At 40.1% G+C, this 20,443-nt stretch overlaps 1 protein-coding gene across 22 annotated transcripts in view; it reads right to left on the reverse strand.

The window, feature by feature from the left end:
• The window catches only part of MANBA (mannosidase beta), a 174,051-nt gene extending 155,352 nt beyond the window's left edge, over positions 1 to 18,699 (reverse strand). For 19 of the 22 annotated variants that reach the window (XR_009503231.1, XR_009503238.1, XR_009503235.1 and 16 more), the window contains exons 1-5: positions 18,450 to 18,699; positions 12,249 to 12,343; positions 10,083 to 10,188; positions 9,111 to 9,281; positions 4,309 to 4,432 (exon numbers count right to left, since the gene is read on the reverse strand). Coding sequence is in view for 1 of the 22 variants with exons in the window: in XM_059922492.1 (XP_059778475.1) it covers positions 4,309 to 4,432; positions 9,111 to 9,281; positions 10,083 to 10,188; positions 12,249 to 12,343; positions 18,450 to 18,626 (673 nt within the window). In the remaining 21 variants the exon portion in view is untranslated. Of the gene's footprint in view, positions 1 to 4,308; positions 4,433 to 9,110; positions 9,282 to 10,082; positions 10,189 to 12,248; positions 12,344 to 12,734; positions 12,757 to 12,795; positions 13,005 to 13,388; positions 13,476 to 18,449 lie in introns of those variants that run through there. The other 3 variants (XR_009503243.1, XR_009503242.1, XR_009503244.1) reach the window with 3 other exon arrangements.
• Positions 18,700 to 20,443: the final 1,744 nt, after the last annotated feature.

Below are 20,443 nucleotides of genomic sequence, written 5' to 3' on the forward strand. Positions count from 1 at the left end.
AAGCAACCTACCTACCCATAAATATATTTTCGAGGGTGAATACCTTCATTTTATGGGTAATGAAAAAGAGATTCAAAATGAATGAAGAAAAAAATGAATGCATGCTTGCATTCAAAAAGGAATGCATTAAACAAGGCACTAAGCAAGATTGACAAATCTTTGCTACGTTGTAATATTATATTCTCTGTATTAAGCTGTAAGCAAAGGGCAGCAATGACCTTCAATAAAGGCCACTGTTGGGCAGGCTAGGGTCGAGCTAGGAGCTAGGCCCACTCTTCCAACTCAAAGGCTATGTCTTCAGGAATGAAGAGACGGGGTGCTTTAGGCTAAGGCAGCAAGTAAATGTGGATACGGTCGGGAAGGCAGCATCTGTGAGGAATGGAATTGCCCAAGCACAGGTCAAAGGTCCACAGCTCACCTCAGCTCAACAGGAAGATTTACATGTTGAAAAACATCTCTATTTTATTTCTTTCTAACTGCAGTAACAGAAGATTAAACAATGCAGTGTTTCATCAGAACATACTTATTATATATTTGGACTTAATATGTCTATGTAACCTTATGAAAAGTTCATAAAGCTAGACAACCATCCCTCCCTAATAAATTTTAGGGCCTAATATGAACAATTTACATCAGATTACAAATACGAAAGACTTAGCATGGAGATGATCAATAAATGAATATATGTCTCTCTATCTCTCTCACACACACACATACACACATTCAAATAAATATTTTCTAATGATGTTTTAGAGAGTCTCATCAATAAATTGGTATCTCTCAAAACCCAGATAAATGGCAAGAGCCTAAGAGATAATGAGAGTAACTCGTTTCCCTTTGACCTCACTATTTTTTCCAAATATAAATTTGCTTTTATTACCTTAAATATTAAGAATGTGTGAAAATCATTTAGGAAGCTGAGGTTAGGGCAAAATTAAACAAATGACCAAAGGATATTCAAAAGTACAAAAGTTTAGAAACCACTATGCTAAGGATTAAGAATGCAGAAAAGAAAAAAATATATATATATATACACATAAAGAAAATTTTCAAGTTAGTTTTTAAAAGTCTAACAGCTTTTTTTCTGTCATATTTTATACAATTAAATTGGGGAACTATGGTTGGTCATTTGATCTTCAGGGTTAAACTCACTAATTTTAAATTAAGAAATAAATTAAACATTTGGAAAAACAAAAAGGTTATTTTCTTCTAGCCTCAATAGGCAGAAAGCAGAAAGTGCCACAAAGTCAAAGTAGTTTAGCCTTTCATAATAAGCTGGCTGAAATTACTAGATACTAGATTAGTTTAACTGCTTTCTTCCCTTATTATAAAGACAATATAGGCTCAATGTAAAAATTTAGAAGAATAAAATACAAACTATCTGTAGTACTATTATACAGAGATTAGCCACTGCTTGCATTAGTTTTGACTAACCTCATTTCACACTTAAATTTTAAAAATGAATACAGTATTTGATTTTAAATAAAAATTCTATGTACCTACTTTTGATTATGAACTAATCCTTTTAAAAAATGTTTAGTAACTCTCAATGCCTGCCTCAAACTGTGTACCAAATAAATGCAAAAAGTATCCAGAATATATTAGTTTATTCTCTATTATTTTCAACTTCTAAGTTTCTATTGATTTAAACTGAAAAAAAAAAATTCTGAAAAAATCCTAAAGGAAGTTCCTCTCCTAATGCTTTCATAAGTTTATGCTTCAATTTTCTCTATTACATCAAGCAACCAAATTGAAATCTACAAAATTAATCAAAAATATAAGAATTACTGCTTAATATGCACAGGACACATCTTCTGAACAGGAAACATATTTTTCCCTATGTTAAGTACAAAATATATTATAGTCATAAAACATCAAAAATGTAGTTGATATGGATAATTGATTACACTGAGTCTAAATTAAATTTTAAGCATCACTTAAATTGATTTAATTCAAATAAAATTTGCCCAGTCACTAATGGTGAATAAACTGAACCTTAATGACTCATATTCAGGAAGAAATGTTTAGCTTCATATTCAAAATTTTAAATTAAACTAGAGCAGTGTTATTCAAATTTCTTCAGATATCAGGATACCTGGAACTCATAGCACTTTTTGCTAACCACCAAAAACACTGATTAAACTTCAAAGCTAATAAATAAATAACTTTTGGCAAAATCAGACCCCTTCTTACAGTAGGTTTATTATACACCTGAGAAAAATTACGGGTGGGGATGGGGGGGAGTGAACCATTATGTATTTGATTTCATAGCAAGGCTCAATTCGGGTTGAGCCTCTGAAGAATAGTTTGAGAAACACTAAACTAGAAAGCTCTAAACAGCCACATTTATATGTGCAATTTACATTAGATCTTCCAATGCCTTTTTTTTTTTTTTTTTTGGCTGTGTTGGGTCTTCGTTTCTGCATGAGGGCTTTCTCTAGTTGTGGCGAGCGGGGGCCACTCTTCATCGCGGTGCGCGGGCCTCTCACTGTCGTGGTCTCTCTTGTTGCGGAGCACAGGCTCCAGACGCGCAGGCTCAGTAATTGTGGCTCACGGGCTTAGTTGCTCCGCGGCATGTGGGATCTTCCCAGACCAGGGCTCGAACCCGTGTCCCCTGCATTGGCAGGCAGATCCTCAACCACTGCGCCTCCAGGGAAGCCCTCCAATGCCTTTTAAACATTTAAAAATGCCAGCAGCACCTAATAACTTCCTCAATTGTCAACCATCTCTGATATGCTTTTGTCTTCTCCCTTTAGAAAACACAGATTTGGCTCCATTGAAGAGAAATCTAGGGTCACCAGGGCCCTAAAGACAACAGAACTCTTGTATGGACACACCACATACTTGCTTACAGACTTCATCTAGTTAGGCCTGCACGGACCTGGACTGAGCATCGTGAGTTATCATTTAAAATCCCATTTGCCTCCACCTTCACCCTGATTTCCGTAACTTCTCAAATTCTTTGATCTCTGGTTTTCTGAACTACTGGGGCTGCCATCCCGAAGACTATGACACAATCTAGTTTGGCTTGATAATTGTTTATATCTCCCCTCCCCACCTCAACCAACTTGCAGGGATGAGTGGACACATTATACTTCTTTTCTATGCCAAATACACACAGTGCTGGGCAAAGAACTCAACAAATATTTGACCAGTTTTTAACCAATTCATTGACATCTGTGAGATTTCTGAGGGTTTTCTTCAATGCTCCTTTCAACTGAAAAAGTAGTATTCTTTACCTTATGAGAGTTTCTTTAATGCCTTGTCTGTCTTCCAGTTTATTTTCAACTCTTAACAAGGCTGGTATGTCATGGCCTTCAGAGGAGAAAATGTGCAGTGACAGAAAGTCAGCCCAATGATTTAAGCAAACCGAGAACTCAGCACCATGGAGTTCTGAAAGTGACTACAGGGGCAGCAAAAAGGAGTGCAAGCCAGCAGCCCAAATTCTTTTAAGAAACAGTTTGGGAGAACAGAGCTTCCTTCCCTCCCTTCCTCCCACTTTCCTTTCTTTTCTTTCTTTCTTTCTTCCTCTCATTTTCTATTTTTCAGAATATGTTAAAAGGTAGGTACCCACCTACTTAACTGCTTTATACAGTAAATTTTCATGACAGGGACTTCCTTGGTGGCGCAGTGGTTAAGAATCCGCCTGCCAATGCAGGGGACACAGGTTCATGCCCTGGTCCAGGGAGATCCCACATGCCGTGGAGCAACTAAGCCCATGCGCCACAACTACTGAGCCTGCACACCACAGCTACTGAAGCCTGTGCGGCTAGAGCCCGCGCTCCGCAACAAGAGGAGCCACCGCAATGAGAAGTCTGTGCACCACAATGAAGAGTGGCCCCCGCTCGCCACAACTAGAGAAAGCCCGCGTGCAGCAACGAAGACCCAACACAGCCAAAAATAAATTAATTTTTAAAAAGTTTTCATGACAAATCAGTTTGTACATATTTTTCACTTTTCTACATTTAATGTGTCATAAATTTTTTTTTAAATAAGTCTCTGAAAAGTACAGTTGTCCCTCGGTATCCACAGCAGATTGGTTCCAGGACCTGCTGGAGATACCAAAATCCACTGATGCTCAAATTCAGCCCTCCACATCCACAGTTCTGAATCGATGGATTCAACAGACCTCGGATCATGTAGTACTGTAGTATTTGTTGAAAAAAATCCACACATAAGTGGACCCGCACAGTTCAAACCCATGTTGTTCAAGGGCCAACTATATATATATTCAAATTATAAATCCAATTTTTATAACATAGAGGAGGCTCAAAAAAGAAAAACAAGAAATCACAGCTCTTAGCTTACCATATACGGGGGTAAATGTGAAGTAGTTCAGATGACAAATATTATAGGCTTCAATTCTAACATCTTTCCAGATGCCCTGGGTAGGAAAGGAAGGCCCCCAGTCCCAACTAAAGGAACACTGTGCCTGTAATTTTAAGGGAAAAAAAGAAGATCGATTCTAATTACCATGAAACTTAAACATTATGAAAACCTTTTTCTTTTAAAATATTATGTACATGTGTACTAGTTTGCTAGGGCTGCCGTAACAAAATACCACAAACTGGGTGACTTAAACAATAGAAATTAACTTTTGCATAGCTCTGGAGGCTGAGAAGTCCAAGATCAAGGTGTTGGCAGGTTTGGTTTCCTGGGCTTACAGATGGCCACCTTCTCCCTGTGCCCTCACATAGCCTTTTCTATACACACACACACACACACACACACACGCCCCTAGTGTCTCCCTCTGTTGTCCAAATTTCCTCTTCTTATAAGGACATCAACCATACTGGATCAGGACTAATCCTAATGGTCTCATTTAACTGAATCACCTCTTTAAAGACCTCATCTCCAAATAGAGTGACATTTTCACCTTACTGAGGGTTAGGACTTTAATATACAAATTTGGGGGGCACAGAATTAAGTCTGTAAGAGCGTGTGTGTGTCCCATATACAGCATCTAAAATGACCCAAAATGATCCTCTCCTGGTATTCACGTCCTTGTGTAATCCCCTCCCCTTGAGTACGGATTAGACCTAATGAATCACTTCTAACCAACAGAATACAACAGCAGTGAGAGCACGTCCAAAATTAGGTTATAAAAGAGTGCACCTTCTGTTTTGGGTGCTCTCTCAGCTCTCTCTTGGCCAAGGGGGAAGTCAGCTGCCATGCCGTAAGGCAGCTCTATAGACGGGCCCACATGAGTGAGCCTGGAAGCCCATCTGAGGTCTGCCAATAACCACATGGGTGAGCTTAGGTAGGCCTCATCCAGGCTTAAGGTGACTGCAGCCCTGGTCCACAGCTTGCCAGTAACCTCATGAGTGACCTTGAGCCAGAGGTACCCAGCTAAGCCACACCTGCATTCCTGACTGACAGAAACTGTGATAATAAATGTTGTTTTAAGCTTGATAAGTTTTGGTATAATTGTTACACAGCAATAGATAACTAAAACAATAACTAATCTATCAACCTAGGCAACATAGTTAAATTTGGCAGAAATGTTCTAAGACCATAAAATCTAATTATGTACATTTATTCTTCAAAAGCATATTACACTGAAGCAACACAATAGTTACTCTTTAAATTTCTCCCAAATATCTCTGCACCCACTATAATATTTAAATGTAATAACTATAAAGAATGAAGAAACAGATTGAAAGATAAAGATACAACAGTTTAAGAAACTCTAACTAGAGTTTCTTGCCAACCCCTATTTCCTCCAGTATGAATTCAGAAATCCTGGTTTCTGAACTTACAGCCCAAAAACAATCAGTTCAGCATTTAGACACTGACACAGGTGATCAGAGCAGAATTTTTCTAATTCCCTCTTCTTAAAAGAAAAAAAAATATTTGTAAAACACAGTCAATTAAATTTTGTGAGGCTGTGAGTTAAGCTTTTAAAAAAGAACAAGCACCAGAAGAAGTACTGAGATCTTCCTGAATGGAACACTTGTAGGATAGAGCCTGAGGATTTGCCCAAACTGTTCTCATTTAAGTATTATTTCCTAAGCTCTGTATTTATCTAAAACAGAGATAATTTAGTTTCTATTACAGAGAAAAACAAAGACTAAAAACCACTTCACACCATCAACAGATGAATGGATAAAGAAGATGTGGCACATATATACAATGGAATATTACTCAGCCATAAAAAGAAACGAAATTGAGTTATTTGTAGTGAGGTGGATGGACCTAGAGACTGTCATACAGAGTGAAGTAAGTCAGAAAGAGAAAAACAAACACCATATGCTAACACATATATACGGAATCTAAAAAAAAAAACAAAAACAAAAAAAATGGTTCTGAAGAACCTAGGGGCAGGACAGGAATAAAGACACAGAGGTAGAGAATGGACTTGAGGACACGGGGAGGGGGAAGGGTAAGCTGGGACGAAGTGAGAGAGTGGCGTGGACATATACACACTACCAAAAGTAAAATAGACAGCTAGTGGGAAGCAGCCGCATAGCACAGGGAGATCAGCTCAGTGCTTTGTGACCACCTAGAGGGGTGGGATAGGGAGGGTGGGAGGGAGGGAGACGCAAGAGGGAGGGGATATGGGGATATATGTATATGTATAGCTGATTCACTTTGTTATAAAGCAGAAACTAACACACCATTGTAAAGCAATTATACTCCAATAAAGATGTTTAAAAAAATAATAAATAAATAAAACCACTTCACAGCATCCACATCATATAAAATCACCACTTAAATATCAGATTCTCATGCTCAGAATGAAAACCATCTTGGGGATGTTTATTGGAGAGTTTTTAAGTTCAGATATATAATTCTTTTATTAGGGATAGAGAGAAGGAGGAGGGCAAAAATATTCAACATCTTATAAGGCGGATTATTTTCCCCAGCAAGGGCTACAAATCACTCTTATTCATACAATCTCTCCAAATAAAAGTTTTCACTTATTCAAAAATATTTGTGAAGTGCTTTCTATGTTTCAGGCTGCAAGTATATCAAGATACAAAACAGAAACAGTCCTTCTGCTTACAGCACTCACAGTATAACAAGAAATTGAAGCATTGAACAGTCACAAATCCAAAGGCAATAGACAGGGAACATATGATGGGGGGAGAACAGGTGTCAAGACAAGTTTCCCTGAATAACAGTGACTTTTATATGGAGACGTGAAAGGTGAGTACCACTTCTCCAGTGTGTCTAGGGGAGAGGGAAGTGAATACATCCTTTTCAGAAGGAACAGCATATGCAAAGCCCTCAAGATGCAAGAGAATATGATGCATTCCAGGAAATTAAGAGAAAACAATGGGAAGAGATGGGCAGAAGACTGGAGCAGTGGGCACGGGGCAGCCTGAGCTAAGAACTTTGGACTTTCGCCTAAAAGCAACAAGAAACTGTTGAAGAGTTTTACAAAGGGGGGTGCTATGATTTTTATCTGAAAGGAACATTCTGGCTGCTCCTTGGCAAATTAATTGCAGGAAGGCAAACGAGGTCGTAGGGTACCAGTTAGGCAACCAGGGCAATATTTGATGCAAGAAATGGTAATATATTGAACCCAAGCACGGGAGTAGAAATGGAGCAAGAGCAGATTCAAGAACTACTGAAAAGGTAGCATTGACATCAGCAAAAGGACTTCCGGATCTCTTTTAAAAAAGAGACAGGGGGCTTCCCTGGTGGCGCAGTGGTTAAGAATCCGCCTGCCAATGCAGAGGACACGGGTTCGAGCCCTGGTCCAGGAAGATCCCACATGCCTGGAAGCAACTAAGCCCGTGCACCATACCCGCTCGCCGCAACTAGAGAAAGCCCACAAGCAGCCAAAAATAAATAAAATAAATAAATTAAAAAAAAAAAAAGAGACAGGGAGGTATCAAAAATAACTCTGAGGCTTCTGGCTTGAATGACTGCTTTGAATGGTATTCCATTGAGGGAGACAGGGAGCCCTGGGAGCAGGGTTTAGATCCCAAGTGCAGTGTTGGACACACTGAGCTTTAGGCACCTGTGGTATGGGTTGGCCAAAAAGTTCGTTCGGGTTTTCCCGTAAGATGCTATCGAAAAGCCCGAACGAACTTTTTGGCCAACCCAATATACAACGGAATTTAGTTGGTCTTAAAAAGGAAGGAAATTCTGACACGTGCTAAACACAGATGAACCTTGAGGACATTATACTAAGTGAACTAAGCCAGTCACAAAAAGACAGATACTCTATGATTCTACTTATATGAGGTATCTAGAGGAGTCAAACTCCTAGAAACAGAAAGATGGTGGTTGCCAGGGGCTGAGAGTTGGGGAAAGCGGGGAGTTGTTTTTTAATGGGTATAGAGTTTCAGTTTTGCAAGACGAAAATGTTCCGGAGATAGGTTTCACAACAATGTGAATATATTTAATCCTACTGAACTGTACACTTAAAATAGTTAAGATGGTAAGTTCTGTGTTATGTGTATTTTACCACAATTAAAAAAATTTTAAGTAAAAATAAAACTAAAAACTAAGTGTCACACAATATACTCATTCATCCATGTATTAGGATAAATCCAAGTCATCTATACCGAGGTCATACACAAAGAATATTTATCACCTGTGGGTTTTGTTAGATTTTATGAGAACCTAGCAGTAAAAAATTGCATGTCAGCAAATATATCGACAGTTGCAGAAGGCTAGAAATAAGAATCACTCATGAATATGAACCCTACAGTCTGGTGAAAAGTCTGATAAACCCAGGTGTTGTTTTAAAAAAATTGTAAAGGGGGAATTCCCTGGCGGTCCATTGGTTAGGACTCTGCGCTTCCACTGCAGGGGGCATGGGTTCAATCCCTGGTCGGGGAATTAAGATCCCTGCAAGCCTCGTGGCACAGTCAAAGAAAAAAAAATTGTAAAGGTACATTATCAGTCACCTATTTTTCTTCTTTTTCCAATGTTATCTAAGTTCTGAAGCACTCCTCAAGAAGAAAACCTAGTAAGACAAGCTCTCTACAAAAATTCTTGTAACTTTTGGTTCTTATTTCTAATTTTTAAATCCCACTAAGGGGGCAGGAAAGAGATGCCCAACTTCTGAAATACAACTGGAGTCTTCAAACAAGCATTTCATACGCCCTCATCCCATCCTCAAGGCTAAAGCCCCTCCATTGCGAGACTGTTACCTTGCGAATAAAGTTGACATGGCATTCGCCATCCTGCACACGCGGAGGGCAGTTGGGGGGCACGCTGTAGTGAGTGTGAACTTTACTCCTCTGGTCCGCATATATCACTGGTGACTGGAAATGCACCTCAATGACGTTTACTGCTTGGACCACATGTGTAATATCAAAGCTCTAAATTAAAGGGAAAGAACAAATGTGAGAGTATACCCTCCTGTGTAAAATTTTAGATATAGGCAGAATGTATGAAAGATGCATAAAATAATTGAAATCTTTAGGTTCAGCCTTTTTGCAGGAGAAAGCACTTCTCCAAAATAGTATAACTTAGTTGCCTACTTTTAGTTATAACTGATCACATTCTCCTACCCAAACGTAGATTTCTAGGTTTTCTCCTGCTATTTTTACTGACAGATGATGGTTCTAGGCAAACAGAGCAAGCAGAGACTATCTTTAGCCCTGGAATGTCTGCTCTGGCTATTTACACATGGCTTTGAATTGCCAAGGATTTCCTAGACACTTCATGATAACCTGACCCTCTGCTATCCATAGCATGTATTTGTAAGTCATAAGTTATTTTTGTTTTGAAAAGTCTACCCTTGAAAGGGAAGGGAGATCAGGATACAATCTCTTAAGGTAACTGTTCCAGGAAGGAAGGAACATTTTGTTTTAAAATGGTTTGTCAACCGTCATTTCCCATGAAACTCTGGATTACCAAATAACAGAGAAGGGAACAGCATTTGTCAAACATTGCCTATGTGCCAAAAACTGATACTGATCACTTTATATAATTAGCTCATTACATCCTCACAATAATTCCATAGGGTTTGAGTGTCTTCATCATTCTACAAATATGGCAACTGAGAGATAAAGTAACTTACCCAGTGCATCAAAGGACTTGTACTTGCCACTCAGGATAACAATGAACACAAATACATACAAGTGGTTCTTTTTAACCTGATGTCATTATGTACTTACATAGCTTCTGAACGTGTTGTCTGTTTCGCCAACAGGAACATTATTGAGCAGGACTACTGTAACCGTATCGACGCCTTCAAAAACCAAATTTACTTTACGCCGTTTGCTAAAAAAAGATTTTTAAAACAAGATGTATAGAACATCAACTTAGATAATTAGCCTTTTTTTATTAGTTAAGAACGAAAGGAATAAGTATTTCACAGAAAATATACATTCTTAGAAGGGAGTTTGCAATGAAATTTTCAGAAATATTGCTTTAATACATTTTTATGTTGAGTGATTCAGTTTAACTTTCTTCACAATATTTCAATCACCATAAAATCATGAGCATGACTTCTAATTTCCATGCATTGACTTGTTTCCTAGAACTTCACAAATTCTTATAAGAACCAAGTTAAATAATAGACATAAAACATTTTCACAAACTATTATATTTACTAACACTAAGCGAACACATTAACCAACAAACAAGTATCTATGAGTAAACAGTATGTGCCCAGCACTCTGCTAAACCTTACAGGGAATTAAAACAGTCTCTGAATTTAAGGAATCTGCAATCTGGTTAGCACTGAAGCCTAAAACACAGGAAACAAAGAGAAAGCTTTCAATCTTTTCTACTTTGTGGTACAGTCTTGTTGGATAGACTACAAGTGCTATCAGAGTTTATGTCATAAGGAAAGACTTCAAGAAGGAGACAAGAGTTTAAAGAAGAACAAAATAAATAAAATGTATACCCATACAATAAAATAGCACTCAACAATAAAAAGAAATGAAGTACTGGTGAATATGACAACATGGATGAACTTGAAAACATTATTATGCTAAGTGAAAGACGCCGGTCACAAAGGAGCACATATTGTATAATTCCATTTCTTTGAGATTTCCACAAGAAACAAATCCATGGAAATAAAAAATAAATTAGTGGTTGCCTAGGGCTGAGAGAGGGATGGGGGGATGGAGGTGCAGGAAGTGGTGCACGATTGGCAACAGTAAGCAGCATTTTCACAGACAAGCAGAGGATATTAAACTTGATCTGCCAATCGAAAAGGAAGACACCGTCATTCTTAAGCAAGAATGTCATGGTAAAATCAAAATTTGGGAAAGATGAATCTAATGTTTCTGCATACGAAAGACTGGAGAATAAAAAAACAAAGTAAGAAATCTAATTAGGCAGCATAGACCTAATTCCAGGTACTCTCTAATAAAGGCCTAGGCAAAGGCGGAAACTTGGAAATAAGGAGGCAGGGGCTGAATCAAGAGAAATGACAGGCAAAAATTAACAGGACTCAGAAACAGACTGAATACAGGGAGATGAAGAAAAGATACGACGAGCCAAAAACTCCTTGGGCACGGAAGATTGGGAAGATAGCATTACAGTAAGAGAAATAATGAGGTTGTTAGAATATAAAGCAAGCTTTCAGTGGGAAAGTCAATTGGTTAAATTACGGATATGTTGAGTTCAAGGGGAAAGAGGACCCCCTATTAGAGATATTTTAAGTATTATCTGGAAATAAGAGCCTGGAACACAGTAATTCCATGATATTGAGCACTATTTTCTGGCTTTATTTCTTTTTTAAGAAGCTAGTAAATAATTACCCCAAAAAAGGTCCTATTAAAGGGACAAAAGGGTTTTTTTTTTTTAATTTAGCAATAATGGTAGTAGATACAATTGGGTTACATTCTGCTACATAGTACATTACTGAAAACTATACCACGGTTTTCCTCATGGCCTCATGACATCATGTGAGGCCAATGCCTTAGTTTCAGTGGCTGGTTAACACTACACCAAACAAAGGAAGTATCTCTGATCCTACTTGACAATATTGTAAATATATACACTCTATGGGTTACTGGGAGGGCAGGGAAAAGGAAAGGCAGATAAGAGAATTGACTAGGTCTAGGCGACTCCATTATAACCACTGGAAAAATGACTGAATAAGACATAATTTTGTGACTAATGATCAGTGGCACCACCCTCATACACAAATCAAAACATAAATCATATATATTCACTTTTATAGTACAGGCTTTAGTCTGACAATGTTCTGATATGCAACCTAAACAAACAAAAGATTATTGCAGACAGAAAAAGAACAAAAGTTCAAATAATAATAATAAATGAATATATAGATATAGATATAAATATAGATATACACACGGAAGTACCTCACGTCAAAAGGGATTTTAAATTTCTTCATATAGGTCCAGTTATCCAAGGCGATCCATCTGTAGTTAAGGTTATTAAATCTGTAGTAAGGATCCTGTTGATAAAAATTATGGTAGGTGATTAAACATGCAAAAAAAAATTAATTAAATAAACATGAAATAAACTATCAATGATAGCTATTTATTACCTAAAAATTAATGAACTCTTGGCCTAGGAGTGCAAGCATTTCATATGCCGGCACATCCCATCCTCAAGGCTAAAGCTCCATCTGTTTAAGAGACCATTACCTTTCAAACAAAGTTGCCATGGCATGAGCATACTAAAAATACTAAAAATATTTTTAACTGGAAAAAAAAAGCCCAACACAATCAAAATACCTGAAATGAAAGAGCTCTGAGATACAACTATTACATAGTTTCATTATGAAAGAACATGTGTGGAGATGAAGATTGGCTTCCCCTGTTAAAACCAAGCACAGAACCTACAAGGCATCAGCAGAGAATGAACGGCAGCCCTTCTTATGGTGCACAGCCATCAGACACTCACCGCCCTCTGGTTCTCACTTCGCGTTTTGCTGCCACTATCCCAGCTGGCCTCAAGAGGAACACTTCTTCTCCTCTACTGCCCAAAGATCAGCAAAACTCCCACTCCTTGGATTTACTCAGCATTTACAAAGTTATTTTTCACTCAGCTTTACTAAGTGAACACAAAAAGGATCTCTGCAGAGAATATACAGGCAGCATAGATACCGTCAAACTTACAGACTTCAGGTTTCCTATATTAGCCTAGACCAGGTCAGCAAACTACAACCCATAGGCCTAATGCAGCTCACTGCCTGTTTTTGTATGGCCAGTGAGCTAAGAATGGACACGTGTCGATAAATAAAGTTTTACTGGAGCACAGCCAGGCCCATTCCTTTATAAATTATATACGGCAGCTTTCATGCTACAATAGCAGAGTTGAGTAGACATGACAGAGACCAAATGACCCATGCAGCCTAAAATAGTATCTGGCCCTCTGCCCTAGACAACTGGCCTGCTGGGTGTTCACAGATGCTCTCCCATCTCAGTGTCCAGCCCCAAGTCCTCCCTGCCATAATCCTTACATCTTTCTTCTCCTACTCATTTTCTACCCTTTACCTCTCAGATGAGGGCTCCCAGGCAGGAGGTGGGACAGAAAACGGTAAGAGAAGCTTCTCAGTTCTTACGTCTGTGAACGACACCACGGCTGCATAGCGGGACACAGCACAGGCTCAGAGGGCTTCTCCCTTCCAACTGGGACAGGCCCAAGGGTGATCGCCGCAGGAACTGCAGCTCCAAGTTGAGAGGGAAAAGCCAACTTTGTCTCAGTTCCACAGAGGTTAAGAGCTGGCCACTGGCAACAGCCAGCTGGGCACTTGCCCAGAGAACAAATCCGCAAGAGGCACTATAACATCGCTGGGTGTGTACCAAAATGGAGAGAAAGGTATCAGCCAGAAACTGCTCCTGACTGGAAGAAATAATTTTGATAAGATACAAAGGGGGTGGGGGGACTTCCCTGGTGGTCCAGTGGTTGAGAATCCACCCGCCAATGCAGGGGACACGGGTTCGAGCCCTGGTCTGGGAGGATCCCACACGCCACGGAGCCACTAGGCCCGTGAGCCACAACTACTGAGCCTGCGTGTCTGGAGCCTGTGCTCCGCAACAAGAGAGGCCACGATAGTGAGAGGCCCGCGCACCGCGATGAAGAGTGGCCCCCGGGCTTTCCTGGTGGCGCAGTGGTTGAGAGTCTGCCTGCCGATGCAGGGGACACGGGTTTGAGCCCTGGTCTGGGAAGATCCCACATGCCACGGAGCAGCTGGGCCCGTGAGCCACAATTACTGAGCCTGCGCGTCTGGAGCCTGTGCTCCACAACAGGAGAGGCCGTGATGGTGAGAGGCCCGCACACCGCGATGAAGAGTGGTCCCCACTTGCCACAACTAGAGAAAGCCCTCGCACAGAAACGAAGACCCAATACAGTCATAAATAAATAAATAAATAAAAAGAACGTGAATTTCTTTAAAAAAAAAAAAAAGAGTGGCCCCCGCTTGCCGCAACTAGAGAGAGCCCTCGCACAGAAACGAAGACCCAACACAGCCAAAAATAAATAAATAAATAACCCATGAACTTTAAAAAAAAAAAAAAAAGTTGCAGAGACTCAGATTACATTTATAATAACTACTGCAAATGCTAAGCAACCAATTTAATTTGGTTCCAGAGTGGTCTGATCCCCTTTGCTCATATTAAAATTCTGAGTCCTATTTAAAGCAAATAGGACATCGTTCAGCATTACGCCTGATGACTAAGGACCCATGTAAGTGACTGAGTTCATAAGCAAACCCATGAACCCTAAAGACAGTAACAGTATCACTTGTTGACCATTTACTTTATATCAGGCTCCAAGATAGGCACTCATTCACTCTTATCTTCATAACAAAGATGTGCTGTAAATACCATTCTATAGAGGAAGAAACTAATGCTCCAAAAGGTGAAGTGTCTTTCCTGAGGTCCCATGATGAAGCAGAAGTACATCCAGGCATGAAACAAACTCAGTCCAACACCAAGGTCTACATTTTTTCAACTGTGCTTCAATGCCTCACGCCATATTTACCTACACTTTTATACCAGATGATCATTGCATCTTGTACCTACCATTTTTAGTAGTGTATGTGTATATTTACAATATATTTTCTTCTATTTTTAAGTGTATATTTTGAGTAAGAAAAACTTTATAATGGAGTCTATGCAGTTATTAAAAATTTTTCTAGATCTATATTTATAGACATTTATAGATACAGAGAGATGTTCTATAGATACAGAGAGATGTTCATCATATATTTTAAATGAAGAAGTAGCTTACAAAACCATCTCAGGGACTGACTTCATCTTTATATTATTATATTTGTTTGTATATACTTAGAAAAGTATGGAAAGATATACATGAAAATTTTTACCTCCGAATAGTATGCTTTTTATTAGCTTTTTCCTTCTTCTTTATATTTTATATTTCTCTGCATCAATATTTGTACAGTAAGTATTAAACATTTATTATTCTTTTCAAAAGAATTTTAAAAGAGAATAAGAAAATTTAGTATATAAGAATTTTGTGCATGATAAAAATAATGTTTTGTATCAGTGGACAACAGAGAAATTGTTCAAATCATGTGATATAAAAAACTGCTTAACCATTTGAAAAAACTCAAATGGATCAATATTTTAAATACAAAAGAGGAATTATAAAAATACTAAAAGGGGGAAATATAGGTAAATATTTATTTAATTGGGAGAGAGGAAATTACTTCCAAAGCATAATACCAAAGACAGAAACAATCATAAAAGAAAAAAAGCTTATAAGATTTCAACATATAAAACTTTAAAACATGTATGTGACAAAATATATCATTAATAAATGGGAAATTTTTGAAAATATATAACAACAGGTCTAACAAATCTATATTTTAAAAGATGAATAGTCAATAGAAAAATAGATCAAAAACAGGAATAAGTAAGCCCAAATCACCAATAAGCATGAAATAAACCTGTAAAAGGTGTTTAACCTCACTAGAAAGTAAATTGTTTCTATTTTTGTTTTTTAAAATAATATCCAATCTAGCACTTAAAACAAGTACTCCAATAAAGTCATGATGGGAGTGTAAAACTGGTACAATTTTTATGGAGAACAACTTAGAAGTACATAGCAAAAGACTAAAAAAATGCATACTCTTTTGAATCAACGATTCCACTTTAAAAAATTTGTCTAAGAAAATAAGGATGTACACTAACTAAAATGTAGCTAAAAATATCTTCCCATCGTTGCAGAATAAAATCCAAAAGTTATTCCCAATGGCCTACAAGCCCTGCATGATCTGCCCTAGATGGCTACTTTGAAATCATCCACCTGTCCCCCAGGTCACAGGGCTACAGCCACCTGGCCTGCTTACTATTCCCAGAACTCATCAAGCTTGTTCCTGCCTCAAGGGCTCTCCCCTCCCCACTGCCATCTTTTCTTCCTTTTTGCTGGGAATTCATTTCCACTTAAAACTGAACTCATCAAAAGATCTTTATCAAAATGGCTATCTTTAACCACCTTTTCTAAAATAGAATCTTTCCCAACGAGCCTTCACTCTCTCAACGTGCTTTATTTTTCTTCAGTGTACCCGCTGTCACTGTATTATCTATTAATCTGTTTATTGTCTATCTCCTCCACTAGAATGTCTATTGGGACAAAGACTTTGTTTTCTTCACCACTTGATTCCAAGCACCTAGAATAATGCCTGCCACATTGGAGGTACTGAATAAATATTTATGAGATAATGAGGTGAATGACTTCAGCAAGATATGTTTCAAGTTCTCATGTAACCCTGTATTTGGACCAGTGTCTGCTCTAAACTATAGAATATTTCCTAGGTCAACACCAAAAAGGGATGTTATAATAAAGCAGGTAGAATAACAACATCTTACTACTCAATAATGATACTCGATATTGATGATTATTGTCAACAGGCCTGGAGTTCCCCAATCCCCAAAAGCTCCCCATCTCTCATCCCACTACCATTTAAGACCTACACCTACCTTTACTGAAACTTAAAGTTTTCCTAAGAATTTATTAACAGATTTAACAGACATTGTAAATTGTTCCCATGAGGAAAAGTCAGTTATTTCATTCTGTGAGCACATCATTCACATTAACGAGCAACCAAACATTGTTTCTTGATATGTAGCCCTGTAACATGAAACAGTAATCTGATTTACTACAGCCACTAATGATTTCCCATTGCCTTAATTTAATCAGGAAAATGAGGCAAGGAGAAACCCTGCAAAAGAAACACAGGCATTTTCAAAGCATGGGTAAGTGAAGCCTTGGGGTACCAAGGTCACCTGTGGTCCATGTCATAAGTAGTTTGTTAACTAAAAATAGTTCAAATACTTAAAGTTTGAGAATTCTTTACTTAAAAAATAAACAGGACCATGGTCAGTGTCATTTACATTTGCTTCCTTTCTGATACACATTCTTGAAAAAAAGCTAATGGTACCAGATCAGAAATTTTGCATAACCCTAAGTTGACTGTCCTGTCATTTAAGTAAGTTTTGAATTATATTCCTGCCAGTCAACTCCAGCGCTTTAAAAACACATTATTTATCAATGTGTCACACAGGGTAAGTGTCACACAGTACAGAAGGCTATGAAGTCAGGCCAGGCTGGGTTATAACTCCATTTCTGCCACTCTTAGTTGCTGTGTGATCTTGGGAAAAATTCTCTAACTTCTCTGGGCTCCATAATTCATATCATCCATAAAACGAAGATAAGAAGACTTACTCTTTAGAGTTGTTATGCAGATTGGGACAATGCATGCAAACCACGTATCAAGTACATCTTGTCCCAAGCAAAGCCATTAAAGATGTGCAGCAGATGGAACGAAAAAACAGTGGGAGGTGGCAGTCTGTTTGCAAACCTCTAACCACAGGCAGCCAAACAGGAAAACGTCCTCCACCAGAAGTCTAGAAATTGAAGCATCTATTGGGACACACACATCACATCACATCACACACCCTGAGAGGAAACAGCATCTTTCTTCATATCCCAATCAGCCTTAAAAATTACTTAGCCTTTACACTAGCACTGACAATCCTAACCTTACACTTGCAGGTCTCATTCTCCTCAGCTTATGTGCTGCTGCATCAATTCCAAATCTGACTCCCTGGTGCCTAAAAGCGAAAATGAAAAACTGAGGCATTAATGAATACAGTTAACCCTTACTTGGCGAAAGACTATTGCCCTCTGCAGTGTTCGGGTAGTTGAAACAATAATCCCCCGCTTTAGGCTTTGTCAGTGACAACACGTCCTTTCTAATCTACGCTTCACTGGAGAACTATGGCAATAACACCCCCAGTAGAACTGTCTGGACCTCCGCTTTCCTGAGTTGCTGCTGTCCCAGCGTGGGCGTGGGTCAGCCTCCATCTAGCCCGGACCCCAGCGGTGATCTTCGCCAAGAGTAGATACATTGCCTCGGCGTCCCCATCCCCACCCCCTCACCCCCCCAGACCACAAGACGCAAAGGGGAAGTTAGTGCCAAACCGAGGAGAACAGCCTCGGGCTCGGGGACTGCCAGGCCGTTCCTGGGCCCCTCTCACCACGAGGGGGACGCGGGCGCAGGCTCCCGGCGGGGAGGCCGCACACAGTACCTGGATGAGCCTCTGGTGGAACAAGGCGCTGTGCACGCAACCGGGAACCTCCGCGGGCAACTCCAGCGAGCCGTTCCCGCTGCGGATCCTCCAGCTTCCCCGCAAGCTGACGCTGACCACCATGGCAGCGGAGCCCGCACCGCACAACGCAAGCAGCAGGAGCAGGCGGAGGAGCATGCCGGCGGCCGGTACCTCACCCACCCACGGGGCAAAAAGCCCCGCGCGTCCGTGGGCCGCGGAAGTTACCCTCTGTTCGGGAGGAGCCCGGGCTGTAGCTCTCCCCGCCCCGGGGCCCGCCCCCAGCTCCAGGCCACGCCCCCGGCTCTCGGCCACGCCCCCAGGTCAGCTGAGCTGAAAGGACCTCAGCTGCTCCCCAGGCTCCGCAGGCTAGCTGGGAGCGCGGATATCGTGCCGACTGGGCGAAGCCCGGCGTCGCGAGTGCCGGAGCCGCCACCTCGTGCATGGCTCCGGGCTCGGACCGCTGCGGTCTGGGTCCTCCTCGGCTCTTATTCCAGCTGCTCCGGCGTCTGAACGGGAGGCGAGAACCATGCACGCTAATTGGGACACACCAATCTCTGGACGCAAAGTAGCGCACAGCCTCGGGGAGCTCAGGGACAGACAGTAGTGTGCGGAGACTACAGCAAGAGAGGCTCCTCACTGCTTCGGAGAACCGAAAACCAAGATACCCCATCACTTCAGTTTCCCCCCAGTTTCCCCAGACTCTCAGTGCTGCAGGTGTCTGCCCGGCGCGGGTAACGCCCACCTCCTGCAGCTCTGCAGGTTTGTCTCAGAACAGTCTGCCCTTCGAACAATAAATAAGTACTAAAGTACCTAATTCGTACGGTTGTTTTGAGAGCTGAGAAAATCCGTGTACAGCGTGCAACATAAGGCCCGGCCCAGAGAAAACACAGCACGCTGGCCTGATGTTAGTGGACTACAACATTCTGTTTTATAAAGCTCTACAGAGGCGGTTCCTGAGGCTCCGGAAGCCTGCATTAATGCACAGGCAAATTTAAAATCCTCTGCCGCTCACTAGCTGTGGGACTTGGGCAAGCCACAAACTCTCTAATGCCCCCGTTCCCAGAACTCAAAAATGGAGACAGTACTCCTTTTTTGGGTTGTGATAAGCATAAAATGGGTTAACATACTTGGCTGTTCCTAACAATGCCTAGGTACCCAAGAAATACCACAGGTTTATTTCAAGTCTCATAGTGGCGCAGTCTACTTGAGTCCCATTTTTGCAATAGGATGTAACTGCGATCTAGGAAGTTAAGAGGGAATTTCGCATTGCATAAAATAGACTAACGTATGACTGTGTTGACGTTATCTGCCTTATTTCTGTATTTAAGCAGAAGTCTTTGAAGAGAAGTTCTCCCCTCATTAAATCCGAGCTTTGTTTTGCCTTATAATGGCCCTGGAATTGCCTGAATCTGTAGACACTGGACAATATTTTATTTTTTCAGAGTCAGCATTTTTCACAAGCCTAGCATCTTGGCTTTAGGGACATTTGGATTATTCAGCCCAAGCCTCTGGCTTTAAAGCTGAGGGAACAGGGTCCAAAGAAGTCAGGTGACTTGCCTGTCAGACAGTGGCAGACAGGACCCAAACTCTCCTTTCCTGGCCCATAGACTCCTTGCAGTAGAGCCCATTGATATTAAGGGGGAAAGGCTCTGGCTGGTTCAAAGGTTTCCTCACTCCAGGAGCATTTTACTTTTGATAGGAACGGAACTCTCAATTCAAATTATATTCCCTGATTCATGGCATTAAACTAGTCTGTTCAAAACTGATAACAAGACTTACAGCAGCAAGAGTGGCAAAGAGTTTTTGTTTGTTTGTTTGTTTGTTTTTTCATAAATCCCAGAGATCCCATTAAGCCAAGTCAAAGGAAAATTCATCCCTGTGAATATGTTTGGATATACTCTGTTGTTCTATTAAGAAATACTTTAGGGAATCTATTTTTTTTAAAAAACAGGAATAGAGACTTACCATTCCTC

Source organism: Balaenoptera ricei, chromosome 5 (assembly GCF_028023285.1).
Source record: "Balaenoptera ricei isolate mBalRic1 chromosome 5, mBalRic1.hap2, whole genome shotgun sequence".
NCBI classification, from domain to species: domain Eukaryota; kingdom Metazoa; phylum Chordata; class Mammalia; order Artiodactyla; family Balaenopteridae; genus Balaenoptera; species Balaenoptera ricei.